The sequence below is a fragment of the Emericellopsis atlantica genome, assembly GCF_019669845.1.
Source record: "Emericellopsis atlantica unplaced genomic scaffold F5Z01scaffold_5, whole genome shotgun sequence".
NCBI classification, from domain to species: Eukaryota; Fungi; Ascomycota; class Sordariomycetes; order Hypocreales; family Bionectriaceae; genus Emericellopsis; species Emericellopsis atlantica.
This window is the reverse complement of record NW_025764707.1, coordinates 372,748-392,332: the sequence shown is the minus strand read 5'-3', so window position 1 is coordinate 392,332 and position 19,585 is coordinate 372,748. Positions and strand designations below refer to the sequence as shown.

The window sequence follows — 19,585 nt, the reverse complement described above, 5'->3', positions numbered from 1 at the left end:
AACTTGAGACGTCGGAGAACCTGACCTGAAGACGACTTCGGACGCAGCTGCAGCGACGGGGGGTCCTTGGGGGGCACGATGCGGCAAGGAGACGATGGCCTGCTCGTGAATAAAAGGAGAAGCAAGAAGCACACATGTCGAGAAGACGGACAAGCCGGCCTTCACCTTCTCCTCCTCGTCCCCCAACAGCAACTTTTGGTACTCCCGCAGCTGGCCTGCCTTTCGCTTCGTTTCGCTTCGATTCTGTCATTCATTCTTCGGTACTGATTTACGATTGGACGTATTGTTATTACTCTCAAAACGCCACAATGAAGCCAGCCGGTCTTTTCCTCACTTTCCTTGCGGCGGCCAACGCCAAGTTCCTGTACGGGCGCCAGGTGTTCTCCGTCACCAGTTACAATGACCTCTCCATCTCGGGCGGCGTAGCAGGCAACGCGGCCGAGGAAGCCTTCTCTCTGCTGCGCGGTCCGTTGCCAGCCAACCCGGAGGACGTGTCGTCCGACGACCTGGACTTTCTCGACAGCGTCAACTCCATCTGCAACGACGCCGAAAAGGAGGCGTTCAACCCTGCCATTGAGGCTGCCAGTGGTGAGGAGGCCGATGCTCTGCAGGTAGGTCTCCGTCTCTTTGTTCTTCGTGGTGGCAGTGCATGTTTGCTGACCCCAATCGTTCGACAGCGCGGCAAGATCAAGAACAAGGTGCTCAAGTTGACGGCCACCATGCTCAAGCTCACGGCCCAGGCGGCGCAGGGCCAAGATGTAGCCGACAAGCTCGAGGAGGAGAACAAGAAGCTGCAGAACAATATCCAACAGGACGAAGAGGCTGCTGGTTTGCCGTCGACATTTTTGAGTTTCGATGCCCAAACGGATTAACGAGACATGACTCGGGCGATACGACGAAGAAGGGGATGACGATGGGATCTCATGGCTACGATATCAATGGCCGTGTCCTACTTAGTTCATTAGCTGCATTAGAGCAACCCAACAAGCATTTGCTGAAATCAATTCCAAGTTTCACATGGACAGCAGCACCAGGCGGTGTCGAGGATAATGACTGCGAGCAGACAAAGAGAGAGGGTACCCTTGCTCGGGGCAGTGTACGCTTCTTGGGCACGAGTTGAAAATTGGGGTCCATTCTTATCCAAGGAACCAAGGACAGGATCGGGTGCCAGCACGCAAGATGCATATGACATATGCAGGGAGTCGGCACATGTTGTCTTGGGCGCGTAAGCTGAGCTCTGCTTGAATGTGTCGATCGGCCTCACGGTTCATCAAAGGCTCCCTTGAAGAACCAAGTACGAAGGAGTCTGGCGGACGACGTGCAGCTCTGGGGTCAGAAGTTAGCATACTGACGGGTGTCATACCCTCGACTGAAGCCTGCCAAGATGCCCATGGATGCGTCGATGACATCGACTGTTTTGTCGGCGTTACTGGTAACTCGTTGGGTACTTAGGTAGGTTGCGCACGCTCGTGAGGGGTGGCCAGCTGCACCAACGCCGCAACGCGTACATGGATGGGCGACGCACGCCAGCGACAAGTCCAAGCGCTTCGATCCGCACGGCGGTTCGGGTTCGCTGGGCTGTTGGCCGGAGAGAAGAGTCTGTGTCGTTAGTTGGCAGGATGCATTTACGAGCGAGAAGGGTGAGGAAGTAAACGTTGAATTGTTGGCGGAGTGCACCGTGAAGTGGTAACTAGCTTGAGACGGGTTGCGGAAGGAGCCATCCACGGCTGTTCTAGAAGGGGCGGCTGGCTACCCGTGGGCCGTAATTAGCACGTATAGGCGGGCGGGCATACCTCAGGTAATAAGTATTTACAGCCACTCCTATCACCACCACCACCATCACCAACAGGATTATCTTCGGTCGGCGGGTGTCTCACTTTCCTTCACCTCGCTGTGTAGAGTACGACGACAATTTACTACGCCTTCTCGGCTCGCATTTCGACATATTTGCTTGTCCCGCATCGTCGACACTAAGCTAAGCTATCCATACGCCTCGACGACAGCTGTGCCTCTCGTCGATAATCCTCCATCCGCGTCCCGATAAATCTGCCATGGCCTTGTGCAGCTCCCCAAAGCGCTGACACCCACCGTCTACACGTCGCCCGTCTACGTACGACCCGAGGCCATCTTCAACATCATGGCCGGCGACGGCTCGACAGGCACGATTCGATCGCAACCCGACGCGACCCCTTTCGACCGCCTGCCAGACGAGATAATCGAACAGTAAGACGCTCCGGTGCTACTCAAGACGAAGACGCCGCGCGCTAACAATGACCCGCGCTCTAGAATTCTCACGGTGGCCGACGCCAACGGCTTTGCCTCGCTCGTTCTGCTTAATCGAAAATGGCGTTCGATTGCCCAGCACGCCCACATCTATCTTCACCACCTGGCCCAGTGCCCTTCCTTTGCCGCCAACAAGACCGACCTGCCCACTGCCGATGACGATAATCTACCCGCGCTGCGTCGCCTATTCACACGCCAGGTGAAGCGCAACCTATTCGATGCATATACCCGGCCACATGAGACAATCGTCAAGCTTGTCTCAACCTCGATTAGCTCCTCATCATGCCCCGGTGGCGAGGGCATGCATTTCAGCGCTTCACCGCGCTGCCAACTGCTGCTGGCCTACAATTCGGCGCGCATCTTCGTCCTGGACGTTCGAGGCGAAGCACCCGTGGTGAATCGTGAATTCAAGGTCTCGAGAAGGCCGGTCGCTGCATCTATCAAGGATGATGGGTCGTTGCTTGCTGTGCTATCCACCGAACTACAGGTGGACCTGTACGATCTTGGCGTCTCACCACCCCGACGGAAGCAGGCCATCATACTCGACAATACCCCTCGAACGATTGCCTTGTCGCCCTGCGGCTCTGTGCTCGCGGCGGCTTACGAGGGCGGCATTGAAGTCTCGTCCATCGACGCTGGCGCCTTGCCGTCCCAGAAGCGCTCTGTCAAATGTGATCCGGTCGATTCCTTAGCCTTCTCCTACGATGGAACCCAGATCATTGGAACGACGACGCAGTCGCAACCGCCCAACACAGTCATCATCACAGCACCCTACTATGACCCTGGAAGTCTCTTGACGGACGATAGTGTCAGCTCCATGTGGACCACATCGATCCTCTTCCCCACATCGAGCCGCGATTGCAGCCACGCTGTTTTGCTCCAGGATGGAAGTGGCGAGGAAGCAAGCTGGTCGTTTGCCTATGACGGCAACTTCGAGGCGTTTCGCGCGGTACGGATAGACGACCTACGTAACGGTACGACTTACTTCACCGGCCCTGCGCCCAAGCCACACTCACAAGCCAAACTGCTCCCTTCAACCCTGCCTGGGGCCACGTACAAGGGCGACCTTGTGGCAGCAGGCCTGCATTCGCAGGAAGTTTGGGTCTATGGCGTGCCAGAGAATCTAGATGCAGTGCCTGAGCTACGTGAAGGCACGCACGGGCTGGGTCGGAATAATAGTGAGCGTAGCAGCGTCTCACGACGACTCTCCTCGCGCGGCTGCGACGCAAACGACGTGCGCCCGCCGCAGTGGCAGATCCTCTGTGATAAGCTGCGCAACACACTCGTATCTGGCGCCAAGGTAGTGGAGCTCCCCGGTGTGAGTAATGTGAAATGGGTCAGCGGTCTGTACGACGGTGCTGTTAAGGAGCGCTTGCTTGTCACGGCAAAGGGGGTCATGCCCAGGTTGATCAGTGATGAGGAGGACATTGACTTTGTGGACGGCGGTAGGATCGCTTTCCTGGATTTCGACTACAGGCTCTCCAATGGCGGGCGGACCGAGCTTAGCATAGAGGTGGGCACCGACAACGCCGAGCCCCTAGAGGAGGAGCGCCGTGACATGGAAACAGAGGTCGCCATTGTTCGACGGCGCACCGTGGCACAGCAACGCCGTGGACGCACTGCTGTGCTGCGCGCTGCTACGACAGCGCGTGACAGGCCTGGTCCTGGTGGACCACACACGCTCGGCCCCTCTTCCGAAGAGGCAGACGATGACGACCCCCTGAAGCCCAGGAAAATTGGTGCGAATCCAGTCACGAATGCGGTGGATGAATTCGCAGATGACCCTGACGTGGCCACCATCGAGGAACAGGAGGCGATGGAGTCGCCCTACGCGCACGCAAGTCCTCGATCTGCGCCAACGCTACGTCGCGCAGCTACAGCGGCTGCTGTCAATCAGAGGCTAAACCCTCGTCTCGCCGACGGTCGGCCAATCGAGTACCGCCGTGCTGATGGGCGGCGCGAGCATCCTCACGAGAGTGATGCCGACAATTGGGTTCCTCCTCCACCACCGTACCAGAAGGACGATCCTGGCGAGATGCCCAGTTTTATGCGAGGTCCAGCTGTCAAGCCGATGGAGACGCCTCTGGTGCCGGCGGTGCCCGCGGCGACCAGGTTCGACGCTCTCACCAGAGCTCGAGGCCAGCATGAGCATCGTGACGCTTTAGCAGGCTCGACTACGCGATTTGACCAGTTCGGGAATCTCAGCTCGCCATCAGCGCGACCCACGTTGCAGCACCATCGTTCAGTTAGTGATTCGACCACGGTCAGCAGACCACCTGCGGACGACACCACAGCACGGCCACGGTCAAGCCCATCAACACACGTCGACGCAGAAGATATATATGAAGTCTCGCCACCAGCGTCACCGACCGTCGACCCTCCACAGATGGCACTCACTTCCTCTGAGTCTCGACAGGCGTCGTGGTCGACGATCGGCCCAGCAGACTCAATTCACGTGGAGCCCGCCCAAACTCAGCCGGTCATTGTAGCAGAGCCTCAAGAGATTACGCCCCCCTCACCACATGAGCCTGATGAGATCGCTGGCTCGCCAACGTTGACGCTGTCAACTCCAGGATTGCCCAAGAACAATACTATGCCGCTCCCACAGTTAGCTGCTGAGCCCCGGGCTAGACGACTTTCCAACGCCCAGACATGGCCAGCGGGTCCGGGGCCAGAGGCACGGCAAGTACAACATGCGAGTGCTGTGCCTGTACCTGTTAACCCCTGGTCTGCACCGGGCCTCCAGCCTTCTACGAGTGACATGCCCATACTGCCACCAGCACCCAGTTCTGGGCAAATGGCCAGCTTGAACAAGAGGATCAGTCAGGGCAACCCTCGCAGATTGTCAGGCGGCTGGTACGGACCTCAATCAGGTGGGCAGTCGGTCAGCAATCGGCAGAGCTCCCAGTCCATGCACCGACCTCAACCAGAACTTCAGCCCTTACACACAGCCACCGCGGCAACATCCTCGTGGACTGCGCCCGAGCCACCCATGATCATCAGTACCCCTCGAGGTGTCAGCGGAGCTTTCGACCCTCCTGACCGGCAAGCTTCCACCCGCCGGACGGAGACACCTATTGTAGCGCCTGTTCCTCGCCATCCTCGTCCGGGGCCTGGCTCAAGCACGAGGCCGACAGTCGAGCGCCTAGAGACGATCTACAGCATTGCGCCTTCTACAACATCACAAACCCAGCAGCAGGCGCCGCGACGCCGTCTGTTGGCACCTTTCCGTCGCTCGCCGTCTGTCTCCCCTGGCGTGCCCGTGGGTGTGACGCGCAACGGCAGCCGCGCTGAGCGGAGTGCAGCCCTCAACATCCGTGAGGCTAAGAAGCGAGGCTGGGACCCCAGCAAATCACGAAAGAAGAAGAAGAGAAAGGATTTCGAAGCAGCAAGCAGTGCCGGGTGGACGGATGTCTCCACCACAACTGCGTTCCGCGAAAGTTTGAAGGACAAGAGATGTGTGGTTATGTGATTTTCGCTTGTCTTGTTTCCTTTTGTCTATTTTTCTTTATTGGGACTATTCAGCGATCTGGGTTTCACATGAAGCGTTCTTTGGCATAGCGATGATGCAACATATTAGCGATATCGATACTCTCGTTGGCATATGGACGCGGAGATATATATCATCATCTTACAGTACAATTAATTAGTGCGGCAATCGGAGAAAAGGAGGTGATGTACATAAACCTTGAATTCATTGGTCTAAAATCAGGAGAAACCACCAACGCCTAGGTACCATGTAAATATTTCCCCACCGTGAACCAGCATTACATGCGTCTATATGGTATACCTTGTGCAACAGAACAAGAAAAGGGGGGAAAGCTGCTAACCAGAGTAGCTTCATATCCTTTTGGGCGTGCGGGTTGTGGGGACATAGGACCTCTCACTCCCGACCCCCTCGAGGTCAGCCTGATGCATCAGATCCGAGAAGCGCGTCCGCCTGTCCTCCGCGGAGGCGTCCTGCACAACAAAACGCGGATCGGTAAAGACATTGATGCTCTCAGTGGAGTGGTTGGGCGTGGTGAGCATAATGTGCCTCGCGGTCTCGGGGTGGAGGTGGCGCGACGCGGTGGGCCGCATGGAGCGGATAGGAGCGAGCTTGGAGGAGGAGACTGTGCCCGTGCGGATGGGTTTGGAGGCGGTGGATGCGTTGGAGGGCGTCCTCGGTAGGGTGTCGCTGATGGACGGGGTGGGCGAGCCGGTGGCGAAGGCGTTGGGTATCGAGTCGTGGCGCCTCTCTTGGTGGTGGTGGTCATCACGATGATGAGGATTCGTGAGGCTGCGGCCAGACACGGACCGGCCGAGGAGACCGAGGCCGTCGACGCGTGGCGCCTTACGGGGTGTGCAGATGGGAATGTCCTCGAACGAGTCGCGCTTTGGGTAGCTGATGAAGCGAGGGTTGATGGGCTGCGTGGTGCTCATGTTGGAGGGCTGCCGGCTGTGGCCTCCTTTCGATGATGGGGCCGCCAGGGTGGAGGCGGCCATGGCTGGTTTGGATGCGGATGGGGAAGGCTTGCGGTTGCGCTTGGCATTTCGGCGGACGCAGATGAAGAGGATGACGGCTAGGATGACGAGGATGCCACAGGCGCCCACGACACCGCCGACTATGGCGGTGATGTCCGGGCCGCCGTCCTTTTTGTCGTTGCCCTCCTCTGCCTCGTCACTGGTTGAGGTCGGCTTTGAAGACGCAGTTTTGGTGTCTGTAGGCTCTGAAGTTGGGTCGGCAGTTGGTGATGTGGCTCCTGTTGTTGTGGAGGAGCTTTTGTCGTCGTCTTGCTGCTTCTTCTTGGGCTTTTCCGACTGGTCCTTGTTCATCCGACATTCATTGCCGTCGTCCCCTTTTTCGCAGCTGAAGCCGTACGGACAGCAGTGGTTATCACCGCACTTCTCCAGCGGCACATCGAAGACGGTCGTCTTGAGGGGGATGCGAAAGTCCTTTTCCGCGTCCTGCCCGCTAAGGTTGCAAGTAATGGGCGCCATGCCTTCGCAATTACTGCCCTCGGGACAGCAGAGGGCGGTAGTGCCGCCGGCGAGCGAGAGACATTTCGTGTTTTCTTGGCAGCAGAAGTAATCTGGGAAGTCGTTGCCGCATGACTCGAAGCCATCGGCTGAGCAGCTCTGTTGACGAGCAAAGAGCGATGCCCCCGGTATGGCGGACGATGTTGTCGAGGTTATGAGTGTGAGTAGCAGTAGGCCCACTGATGGTGTTGATGGCCGTAGCATTTTGCGGTGTCCTCTTGCTGTTTGGATCTGATGAGATGGCGTGCGGAGTTGTGAGGTTGGTGGTATGGGCTATGCCCGTGCGTATCGTTTCCTAGTACTAGGTAGATTGAGGTTGGTTCGATCAATATGCAGGTCGAGCACGATTGCACTTGGTCCCGCCAAAGGCGAGGAACCAACAGTATAAAGGAGGGAGGTGGGTGGCCCAGATGCGTTGGTCTTCACGAACAAGGGCGAACCAGCGCGCTGTTCTTCGTTTCTGGCGATTTGTTTTCTTTTTGTTCGAAGACGAATTGTTCAAGGCGACAGAACGACAGCGCACATGAGAGAATCACTAGTGAATCAGACAAAGGAGATAGACGAGTGTAAGGAAATGACAAAGAGAGGAGAGAGAGAGAGAGAGAGAGAGCATTGACTGGTGGAAGAGTGCGTGTTTCCCACGGCAGTGAAGAGGTCTCATCTCAGTCCATCACTGATCGTGGCTTCGGGATGCCGCACATGCGACCAGGCCAGTAGCCGCCGACACCATCAGGTTTTGCCCCGTCATTCATTCACTGCGGTCCTCTCGATGGACGGAGATAGAGGTACTAGACTCATTGCTACGCGGCGGAAGGACTCCACGAAGGCCACTGGGCAGGCCATGGCGAAGGGACTCTGCTACGCGACTGGCAACGGTGGTTGTCGCGGTAGACGCCAGGTGAGGTCGAGATGATAGGCCATGGAGAGATCCTGGCGGTTAGGCACTGATTGGGCGGTTGCAGTGTCCGGGCTGGAAGCGTGCGGCGCCAATCATGTCGCCTGGGCTGTCGTGGGTCCAGCGCAACAGACGCTGGCTGCCTGTGTCCTCTTGCTAGGCATGATGATTATTTTCATCCGAGTTGATGAAAGAGAACCAGCGACTCGGCGACTCAGCGGACGGAATGAGGGATACGGGCAGTGTGCTTGGTGGGTTGACCAATCAGATCAGTGTTTCTTGTCTGGATTAGCGTCATTCTTCAGGCCTGTGTTTCAAATACGTACCCTACAGCAGGGTCCTTGTCTTACGATGAACTGAACAACTTGCACAATCGGCCCCTGCTCATAAGGTACGTCATCTCAAGAAGCTAAAGACAATTTACAAAAGAACGGATACTGAACCCTCAATTGTCCCCTCTATACCTCCCAGGCCTCCAGCTCATACGGCCGACCACCTGGCAGTCTCAGCCAGCCTCCCCAGCCCCCACGAGATCACAAGACCATTGTCCAAAATGCCTCTCCCTTTCATCGTCACCTATCAAGTGAATTTCCAAGCCTTTGACCAAGACCAAAAACATGGCAGAGAGAGGGGCTGGCATAGTGGCACTACACACTTGGGTCATTTGACTCACGTGCCACTCTGGCGGTGAGGCTTCCTTTCCCCACGATGACTCTTGCTCGCAGGGCAGGCAGGACATTTAGACCCATGCTCGAGAGGGCGTGTGTTGAGTATCAGAATATTCCTGCACTGTATCGTAAAAGAGAGTCCAGAAAGTCCATTCTGAAGAGAGGATACTGCGCTGGACATTGTGCACCTTTTTTTTCCCGGGAAGTGCTCTCCCACATTCATGCCGGCACCCAACACCTGGTGTCGTGTAAGTCAAAGTTGGACGTGAATGCCACTACAGACCGTTGCAATGCAGTGTACCACGGACTTCCTATAGCAGTAACATTTCCGTGGGACATATGCTGGCAAAAAAGAGGACAAGGCAGGGACCTTGCAGTCGTATGCTGCCCTGCTACGTCGCACAGCGTCCTGGAGTCGCAGTGCAGCTCGACGCGCCCTCAGCATGCCCAACGACCTCTAGGAAGAGCCCGCCGACACTGCTCGTAGCCCAAAGTCTGTCTGTACTTCACAAAAGGCAGCAGAGGATAATGTGGTTATCGGTATTGGTGGGGTATATTGTTTCGCCTCCCTATATCCTAGCTATGGAAGATTGTTTCCCAGAGGCATCCAGCCTCCCTCGCCCAGCCCGGAGCGGGAAAAAGTGAAAATGCACCGCTCTCAGAGCCCAAGGTGTCCGTCCCAAAAGAAAATGCAAACCCGAAGGAACCCAAAAACCTGCGCGAGTCCGGTGTTGTCCGCGACTCGGCCTCCTGTGCGCCATGTACGCCTTTCGTCCCTCTCTCGGAGAGTGCCCATGGTATGTGTGTGTATATGGAGAAGAAAATGCCCAGTCCAGCGGGTGACAATGTCCCGCATGCAGAAATGATGAAAAAGAAAACCCGTCGTTCTTCCGTTCCCACGTAGCCCATCAAGAGTGTTGTCGTCGCGTCTCTCAGTCCTCTTTAATCATTGGTGAAAGTTCCCCCGTTTCGCCTCCGCTGGCCTTGCGGCGTCCTCTAAAGCCCAGCCCAGTAGGTATCATATGCGTAAATGCAAGAAGAATAGAAATCAAAAAGAAGAAGAAGAAGAATAGAAAGGAAGACGACCCTTAGATCATGAGGAAATCCCAGCCCTTGGAGCGCATCACATCTCGCCAGTGGACGTGCGAAGAGTGACCATCCGAGGCATTGGACCCAGGCGTGCTCGCCATGGATGTGATATCGTTCTGCAACCACGTCTCACGAAGCACGGCGCTCATGCGACCGAATGAGCCGCAAGTGGCCGCAGCACCGAGCTGACTGACGCGGTCATCAAAGAAGGCGCGGAAGCTGCTGTTGGGCAGGCTGATGGAGCCGCCCATGAGGTAGACCCAGGTCATGCTTCGGTCGTAGCCATTGGGGCCCGAGGGGATAGTCTCGAGCACCTCGGTCAGCTTCTCGACCAGGTTCATGGGCGAGTGCTGGTGGGGGCTGAAGCCTGGCACGAGGCTGCACAGGTAGATGCGCGCCGCGGTGCGGAAGGCCGTGGTCATGTTCTTGGACAGCTGCTTGGGCGAGAGGCTACCGTTGGCGTTAAAGGGCAGCTTGGGCACCTCGACGCCCATCTCAGTGAGGCTGATCTGCTCGCCGAGGCACGAGACGTGCTGGCAGAGGGAGAAGTCGTTCAGCATGCCCGCCGCCTTGAGAGACTCGAGGCAGGCAATCTCCGAGATGAGGTACATGACGCGGTCCTCGCACCCCATGAGCTCACGCAGGCCCAGGTGGTGGTTGACTTGCGACAGGTGCTTCTCGCGATAGGTGTGCGCAAAGGTGGGCGAGACACCCTGCATGGACGCTCCGAGGATGTCGATCCAAGCGGTGAGGGTCATGTTGAAAGGTGTCTGGGCCATCTGCTGCACAGGGTCCGAGACCATCTGTGTAAGGCCGAGCTTCTGCACCAGGTTGATGGCCGCTTGGAAGTGCTGGTGCCAGGGGATGTCGAGCAGGCCATCGTCCGATCGGCCCACGACGCACTGGAAGAAGATGAGGGCCAGTGTGGCCTCCAGGATCTGCTGGTGGTTCTCGTCGCGCTTGAGGGCCTCGCAGAGCGACCAGATGGTGGCGTACCGATGGCGCATAATGTCCTCGTCAATCTCCTCGCTCACGGCGTTGACTTGGCCTTTGAGGTGCTGGGCGGCAATGCTCAGGCAGCAGTGAAGGTAGACCTTGTTTGATTGCAAGGCTGGGAGAACCAAGTCGGAGCCGACCGAGCCATGCTGGTTCGATTCGAGAATGGGGAACAGGGTGGGGAGAACAGCCTGGATGAAGTGGTCGAACAGGCGCTGGTCGTTCTCCTCGAGTTCAATCTTGGCATCAGTGGAGGTGTTGTGGGCAAAGTCAAAGAAATTGACATTGAGGGCCTCTTCTGATAGCGACTCTTTCCGCTCATGGCGAGTGTGCTCAGTCCAGCCACTCTCGAGAGGGTCACACTGCAGAGCTGTGCCTGGTGGTGGTGGTGTCTGGAATGTGCTGAACGTGGAGACATGCGACTCCTTCATGGTGGGCACATTGTCGACAAACATCTGCCTCTCTGTCTTGACGTCAATCTCGTAGGGCGAGAACTGGCCCTGGGCAAAGATGAACTCGGGCGGTAGTTGCGAGTTGTAGGCGCCATAGTGCCCGACGGACGGAGGGGTGTTGAAGTTGAAGCCGTTGGAGAAGTGGGAGTCGATGGAAGCCGAGCGGTTGCGGTCCAATGGGTCTGTGCCCGAGGCCGAGGTGGGCAGTGAGTGTGACAGGCCGGGAGGGGAGCTCATGGAGGTCGAGATGGAGTGCGCCGACTTCTCGGAGAGCTTCTTGCGCTTGATGATGTTCTTGATGTCCTCCTTGTGCTGGCGGCGGGCATCGTTGTTACTCCACCAGATCGGTCGCTTGTACTCGCATTGGAGACCGAGATGCTTGCAAGCGGTGCACATGGGGTTCCCCTCATCGCACTTCTTTCGTCGCAACCTGCAAGTGTAGCAGCCTAGACAGTGGCACAGTCAGCTTCCAGTTCATGAGCCTTCTCGGGTAGGGCGTGTGGTCCCCGAGGGGGACCCGCGTATAAGTGATGAAGAGAGTGTACGAACCTGTTCTTGAGCGACGGTGCATCTGTGACTTTGACTTTGCGCTGTTGTTGGCAGCACCAGTGCAGGTGTCGCCTTTGGTAGCGCTTTTGGCATTGCCAGTCTTGGAGGCCATCTTGGCCTTTGCAGACTGCGCAACAGCCATGTTGGCAACGGGTCCAGAAGCTCTGATTGTCGTGGCTTTGCGATGGCTGGGGGGCATGGTTGACATTTGTATGATAGCTCTGCTTCTTCTGCGGGCCTGCAGGACCGGACTCGAAGGAACCTCCCGAATCGAGTACTTGGGGTGGGCGTGTGTATGGGGGAGATTTGAGAAGAGGGGGGGCGTGCGGTACTGTGTGGTCGAGAGTGGCACACTGTACTGTGGAGTCGACAAGGAGCGGGAGCAAAAGGTGCTAGAGTTGCTGGGGTTCGCCGCCAGTCGACAGGGGGCTCGCGCACGTAGCCAAGAGGAGGAGGACCGCGAGGGAAAGCAGACTCAGAGGTCGAGGACAGCCAGTGCCGTGTCCTTGACTGTTGAGTGGCGGGGTGGCTGAGGTGACGAGTGATATTAGGAAATTAAAATTGTCGGTCGTTGGGATCTGCTCCTCGTCTGAGCAGCTGACGACTGACTGAACGCAGTCAAATGGTATAGCAGGGCGAGTTGTCGTATCAAACGGCTCGTGGGGTCCAGCCTGCTGCGAAACAAATGTGTCCTGACTAGTGCCGAGGACTCTGTTGTGGTAGTGAATGAGTGGATGTCTGGTTCCAGGTGAACAAGTCCAGCTTGTCTTTTTGGCGGTGGAACAGAGAGGATGGTCTTGGGGGGGCGGCGGGTAGGAAGGTAAAAGGGGAATAAAAAAAGAGGAAGAGGCGACGACGACACCACAGAACTCCTCACCTTGCACGATACGTTGCGAGAAGGAAAAGAGGGCAAAATGACCCGTGGACGAGGCCAAAGTCTTATATCACGGCCGCCTTCCTCGAGGCCCAAGGCCAATCTCGACGACCATGATGCCGCCTCGAATCTGGGCTAAATGTTGCTATTTTGGTCCCGACCTCCATGTGCCGGCCTCACCTCATTGGTGCATCTCACTCAACCGCATCTGCTGTGTGCGCGACTACGCTTAGAGAAACCAATGAGGCTGGGCCGCCGTATGGGCCGGCTGGCCAGGACGCTCTCCATGCTCTCCACTCTGGATGAGGAGAAATGCACAAGGCATATGCAGTCAAGGTTAGCTTGCAGCAGCCGCAGAGGAAAGTCGCGCACTGATTCAACAGTCCGTGGTCGCTGAACGTCCGACCTGGACATCCATTATCGTGAGCTACCGGTCTTTGGGAGCTGGCAGTCGGAGATCTGGATGACATGACCCGAAGCAAGTGGCCACTGGACCTTCATGGAGCAGAATTCCAGCTCTCTTTAGTCTCTACTGCGTACAACAGAGATCTGCAAGCAGCCTTGCTACTGTAGTGTATGAGTGCACTCTTATGTCTCTTGCCGTTGCTGAGGATATTTCGGTATACTGTCTGTACTAGTGATGCTGCATGATTGTGCTCATGCGGCTAACAGAGCTGCGTGAACTACCTCTAAGCAGCTAATGGAGTACGGCATAGTCTCCTCCAGGACCATTCCAACACGTCCAAACTAATAAGGCTCAGTGACAGAGCTGGAGTAAGATGAGTTATGCATCAATCTCCCTGCTTCAGACGAGACTAATGATCAGAGCATAAACAACCAGGAATGGACCAAGACACTCCAAATTAGAAATGATATCATTGACGCTTCTGCATGCTGGAACAGCCTCCAGCATCAATGTTGTTGTTCTGGAGGATGTCCAGCTGCCATGGTTCTTTCAGGCGAGAACCGGTCATGCGCAATAATGCCACTGAGCCCTTGGCTGCAAGTGTTTGCGATATCTTACAAAGCTCTCCGTTAACATGGACACTGGCACTGTTAGTCTGATATCGGTCCTGAGAACTTGACGCTGAGTGGCGGTCAGAACATTCACTGAAGCCAGCTCAGCGATCCTTGGCTATACCACTACGTGACTATGTATACTGGTAATGACCTAATCTGTTCATTGACCAAGAAGGAGTCGAAATCATTTCCAAAGCCGTGCAATTGAAGGAGAATCTTGCCTCATGGCCCAATCGTCACCGCAGAGTGAAAAAAGACTCGCAGCCGCAACGCACGGAGACTCTTGCACACGCTCGAGGCTGGCAGCGGTAATTGGCCAGGATGATGTGATAAGTGACTTGCTCGTGCATTAGCCTGGGCGGGGGGGCGGGACTCGGGACCAACCGATTGTAGTGTCATCTTGGCGCCTCAGACAAAAGATGGATTCTGGGGTCTGATTGGCTAGCTTGTTAGCCAGGGGTAGCAGAGCCAGTGGCCAATAGCGATCTGTATCGCTCCTTCTTGAGTCGTGGGGTCGGTCAACTGATCGCTTGAGGCCGTCGTTCTTTCCTGTTTTTGCAAGCTGGAGAAGGGACCACCATACCTTCTTCCGTGAAAAGCCTCATTCGCTTGCATTGCTTCTCTCCCGCCAAGAAAACAAAGTCCACGATGGCTTCAACTTGGCCATCCATCGCCTAGGGACTACCTTGCTCACAGAACCCAATCCTTCCGATGCGGAGGCCAGTCCTCGAGCCAGCGACCGAAGCCTCCGTTGACCCGCCCCCAATCCAATCGATCTCTGCCCAGTCCATTCAACGGAGTGCGCTGCATATTACCATTGTCCGACTGCTGGCCCCCGACCGACCGGCTGCACTCGAGATAGACCCGGCCGCTCGCTCAACAGGGGGCCTTGAGGGTGTTGCCGTGCGTGCGCACGCACGAAAAGCGCGATTCCTGCTCTATTAGTGCTCTCGCACTCAGCCGAGGACTTGTTGGTCCAGCGATCCGACGGGTGTCATCTGCATGGTGACCTCCATGTCGTCGATAATCGCTGCTGCCGTCCGTGCGTTGTTTCCCCGTCTGTGCGTGCATTGCTGCTGTAGGCTGTAGTTTAGCTGCTTATTTGCTAGCCCCCAAGTTCAACCAACCATCTCGATCGCTGACCCCCGCGCTTCCCTGTGCAGACTCTGTTGAGAACATTGGACTCGAGCCTTGCGCTGCTGTAGCCGCCGGCGCTTGTCGTGCACCTTTGCGACTGGAGGCGCCAAGTTGTGCTATTTTTATGTTCATTCGAATGTCGTCGCGCGTCTACTGCGTAGCACAGAACACTCGACGAGTCGGCGCACTTTGTCGTCAGTTCGAGTCCTTGTAGTAATAGATCGTCACGCTGCTTCAATGTTATCGCTTTGCCAGACGAGGGGCCTTGGCATTGGCAGCCTTGCTGTGCATACGGACCGTACGTTCAAACGGGTGATTGAGAAAGCCGTGCAGCTCGCAATTTCGGCAGGGCCCTCTTCCGCGAGCCGATGCCGCCTCTATCACATTTTGATCACCGCTGTCAACTGGGATGTTTGCCGTTGTCAATGGACACACTGCGAACCAACACAACCAGTTGATTAATTTTTTTTTTTTCCTCCCTCATTCCACCCTCGACAACGACTCGTTTCCAGTTGGGATCGCGTGTTTACCCCTGAGCTAGCGTCTGTTGGTCTGGTGAACGTTGGTGGTGCTCGATCGTCACTGGAATGCAACGGGACGGCTCCGACTCAGCACTTTGTTTGTACGGGCCGTCCGGCTTTTCCTTCCGCATGCCTCGCAGGCGAATGGCCCAGCGAGTGACACTTGTTGGGGGCGACGCTGTCTGCATTTCGATGCCCCCAGTGTCAGGTCCCGCTCTCTCCATTCTTCCTCTGAAGATTGAACTATCGTTTGACTCGTGCGCCCCCAACGTGGCATCAAGCCTCAAGGCACAGACTGCCACTGACCTGATCACATCTGACCCATTGTCGCACGGGATTCATACGTAGTCCACGTGTGTGGGCACGGAAACTTAGGTCGATGAGTCTACTGCTTGTAGTTTGCACTACACAGCGGTGTGTATGGCCCCCAATCTGCAAGCTCACCATGCCCGCACGGCACTGTGGGTTCTGCCCTTGAAAGATGCTGGCGAGAAGACAGAGTCAGCTCTTTGCTCGTACGATTAGTATAAACGCATTCTGGGAAATCATCCGTTTCGGTCACGTTGTCTCGGAGCTGCATCCTGGATTCGGTGCCAGAGGGTTGGCTAATACGATCCAATTGGGGAATCCGGTTCTCTTTTTTGTGCATACGACGTGCGTCTTTTGTGGTTGCATGCATTATTGAAGCTGAATGATTGCCCTACTGGGTGAATGTGGTGTATTGGACCCTGGATTGCGCCGTAAGATTGTCACAAGGGAGGTCTCGTCAAGAACATCACATTTCAATTGGGACAGATTGACGAGGACCTTCCCGAGCAATGACAAGCGTCTATTGGAAGTGACGAGTCTACTATTAATTAGAATGAAATGGTTAACAGGGCTACTAGATGCTTTCCTAATGGCGTCCTTCTCACAACCAATGCAGAACCCCTGCTCTGAACCTCTCTATGGTTTCTCATTCGTTCAAGCCTAGCTTTGCTATTACCTTGTCTTTATCTGGCAATCGACCGGCGCAAATGCCAGAGCTTCAGAAGGCTGTTCAGCCACAGCAGCGTACAGACAGCGAACAGACTCAGACCCTGGCAGGGCTTTCGATAAAGGTGGAGGAGGGTGGTGGGCCAAGCGGGCGACGCCAGCAGGGATGGCATCGCACTGTGACGGACGGGGACACCCCATTCCGCAAGGACGATCCTCAGGGTTCCGCACTCGCCTTTGGACCCTGGTCTTTGATCTTTTATCGCCGCATCGCGAGTCCCAGGTTGGTTACCTGCGTACATTGGCGGAAGACAGACCCTCGCCCGTCCCCAGCGGGAGAGGCAGGCGGGCCGGCGAGGCTTAGGGTACTGGCTGTCCTTGCGCACAGATGTCAACGCCTCTGGGTCTATCATTTTTGATTTTTTTGAGACGAACTTATACTGAGGCAGATGGCGCCTGACTGACTCGAGGAAGAGCGAGTGACAGTCGGTCGCTGTCCGCGCCACTTTTGTGACATACTCGTACCGCGTCGTACGCCTCATGAGCATCTCGGCCGAAAGTGGACACACAATTCGACCCGCGCCGCGCTGACAAGATGGATGGTAGCTAGCTTGGGGGAGGACGGCAGCAACAAACTGTCAGCCCGTCCATGTCGAGGCGGACGGCTATCTCGCGAGCTGAACTAATCGCGCTCTAGTTACACAGTAGCAACGTGATTCAGCGCCGCATGTCTTGAACTAATGACCGGTGAGACACTATAGACAGAGATCGTGAGTAAAATAGGGCATGGCTTGCTGCAGTCTACCGTGCCGACGACGTCAGTAGTCCCCGACCACATGTTCAGTCGGTGAGCATTCTTTGCATGCTGCTACCCGTCGCCGTGCTTGCTCGTGGCCGGCACGAGGGCATCGCATTGAGGAGACTAGGCCAGCTACTCCGTAGTGGGTGAGCTTTCCCTCGCTTGCTGCGCGTCGCTGGTCATTCAGCCAGGTCATGCACAACTGAAAGACCGACCAGGGGACGGATTGGGCCAACTGTCGGCACGGCTTTTGCAGGATGCCGACTCGTCAAAATGACAAGTCCCATGACAGTCGAGTCGACCATGGGATCCCCCCCGCAACACTCAACTGTGATTGACTGAGCAGTGGCCAATGGCTTCTTTTCGCACGGGATTATCAAGGCGATTGGGCCTTGAGGTAAATTGAACCTGACCAGAGGTCCAAAGCCCAGATGCGCGGCCGCGGAGCGCATTTGATCATTGGTCTTGGAATCGGAAATGAGGCCAATCCACAGATTGCAACCCCCCACGTCTTCAATCCAGAAGCTTTGCGTTGCATCGATCTCTGCTTTGCTTCTTGCTGCTGTGAGTCGTGGCTGGACTCCCTCTCCTCTTCGTTTCTTGTTGAGGAGAAATCTATCCGTACTACTGTAATACTAGCCCACAGTGCAGTAGTATTTTGACTTAACGAGTCACGACAGGGGTCTTTCTTCCGCACACCCTCCCTCCGCGCGCCCCCAGTCTTCGTCCAAGGCTAGTCACGACGCCAAGGGTGGAGACCACGGCAAGCGAGATCTGCGCGTTAGTACCATTGATCTTCAGGTGTCACGTCGTATCCCCGAGGTGCTTCTTGATCCTTCACAAGAAATCCGCGCAGACGAGGGTAGGGGAAACAGAAAAGGCCTTTTACGATCACAATGCTGCTCAACGTCGCCCCTGGCTGATTGTGGCATGCCCATGCACACTCTGCAGGAACCTGCAGCTCTAGATATTACGTGGGACAGAACGAAACGAAACAATATGCATGGCCAAGAAAACTGAGTGGGCATTTGGATTACCCTGCGAAGAATCACTCATAATGCTGGGTATAATCACAGCTAGCCACCTGGCACTGATCCAGACTGAAGTCAAAAGCGAATCTATAGCGAATTCGTGCTGAGCTCTCACGATCAAGGAACTGATGTTTTCTTTGTAGCTCGGGCTAGGGCCTGGGCTGTTCTGTCATGTTGTGTGGTAGCATCTTGACAGCAAAACTTCACCTTGCCGATCAACGTGCACTCACAATAAGCCCACGAAATGTAACACCAGCTGCTCACTGTCTTAATGCAGACAAATTCACGCAAGTCGCATTGGTTAGTTGACTGTTGCTTTAGCACATCTTAATGATCGCCACATGCGTGATGAAGGTCTCGAGTCTTGCTCGTGCGATAGATCACATCCTCGGTCCGGTGGTGCGCCATCTCGACAAATGCGGGTGATGGTGATCCGGCTAAGCGGCCATCAGTAGCATCATGGGCTTTCCGTCCACATCAAAAGATCCCCTGTGCCTCTCAAGCCCTCCCATAAGGTAAGAAAACACTTCTCGCACACGACGAGATGTTGCTGGTCACACATTGACTCAAATATCATGGTCTTCGGTCCTAAGAAGCGTCTCTCCACTAGGGTTGCCAAAAACGGAAAGCCTGCAATGGACTGGAGATGGTGGTGGGAGCCCTTGTAAGTGGCCATTGAGAGGAGATCCTCCTACTCCCACTCCGCAGGACGGACAAAGGATGATGGGAATTCCCACTTGGCCGTGGTGCGATGCCCTCCGTGGAATATGGAGTTTCGAGAATTGGCTATGCGGCCGACTCCGCCCGACGTTCTAGCCTCCCAACTAGGTGCAGGAATAGAAGTCAGGTTGAACCTGGTAGAGATTGATGACTGATGAACTATTCATCATGGAGGAGTGCGGGCTGCTGGCCTGTGTCTCGCGATTTGCGCTGGACATGGCCTCGGTCGCGAGCATGAAAACTCCACTTCACAAGCATCCTGTGTACCCGAGCGGGAAAGGGTCCTTTACACGACTCCTCTGTCCTTGGCCGTGAACCTGCGTGAGTCACGAGAACGCCAAGTGAGGGTATTTCTCTTGTCAAGTGCACGCTCTCCACCGCCACTTGCACGGTCCCGGTATGGGCAAAGCGGGCACGTTTCGCCCCAAGGCAAGGCAGACATTCTCGTCGGAAGCCACATGGTATCTATCGTAAGTGAGGACAACCTCGTGGTGGTGGACCAAGTGTGCAGGCTTGCTGCTGGTTACTCAGGAAACCACTGTTGCGCCAGTATACGT

At 55.9% G+C, this 19,585-nt stretch overlaps 4 protein-coding genes across 4 annotated transcripts; 2 read left to right on the top strand and 2 right to left on the bottom strand.

The window, feature by feature from the left end:
* Positions 1-308: 308 nt before the first annotated feature.
* On the top strand, positions 309-872 carry F5Z01DRAFT_671530 (small secreted protein; the record flags this gene model as incomplete). The annotated part of the gene is made up of 2 exons (XM_046264708.1): positions 309-611; positions 678-872. The coding sequence occupies 2 exons, from the start codon at positions 309-311 to the stop codon at positions 870-872; spliced, it is 498 nt and encodes a 165-aa protein (XP_046121007.1).
* A 930-nt stretch (positions 873-1,802) lies between these two features.
* F5Z01DRAFT_647586 (uncharacterized protein) lies at positions 1,803-5,985 on the top strand. Its single transcript, XM_046262995.1, has 2 exons — positions 1,803-2,223; positions 2,287-5,985. The coding sequence occupies exons 1-2, from the start codon at positions 2,138-2,140 to the stop codon at positions 5,753-5,755; spliced, it is 3,555 nt and encodes a 1,184-aa protein (XP_046121006.1). The 5' UTR covers positions 1,803-2,137; the 3' UTR covers positions 5,756-5,985.
* F5Z01DRAFT_450773 (uncharacterized protein) lies at positions 5,940-7,863 on the bottom strand. The gene has a single exon (XM_046259838.1). It carries the CDS (start codon positions 7,504-7,506, stop codon positions 6,124-6,126), a length of 1,383 nt encoding a protein of 460 aa, XP_046121005.1. The 5' UTR covers positions 7,507-7,863; the 3' UTR covers positions 5,940-6,123.
* Positions 7,864-9,953: 2,090 nt separating this feature from the next.
* Positions 9,954-12,159, bottom strand: F5Z01DRAFT_617079 (fungal-specific transcription factor domain-containing protein; the record flags this gene model as incomplete). Its single annotated transcript, XM_046260955.1, has 2 exons — positions 9,954-11,848; positions 11,952-12,159. 2 exons carry the CDS (start codon positions 12,157-12,159, stop codon positions 9,954-9,956), a joined length of 2,103 nt encoding a protein of 700 aa, XP_046121004.1.
* Positions 12,160-19,585: the final 7,426 nt, after the last annotated feature.

Excerpts from the sequence above, each read along its gene's own strand:
- F5Z01DRAFT_450773 (XM_046259838.1), bottom strand. The coding sequence starts at position 7,506 with ATGCTACGGCCATCAACACCATCAGTGGGCCTACTGCTACTCACACTC.
- F5Z01DRAFT_647586 (XM_046262995.1), top strand. The coding sequence starts at position 2,138 with ATGGCCGGCGACGGCTCGACAGGCACGATTCGATCGCAACCCGACGCG. Across the intron at positions 2,224-2,286 it reads CCAGACGAGATAATCGAACA|AATTCTCACGGTGGCCGACG; the intron begins GTAAGACGCTCC and ends CCCGCGCTCTAG.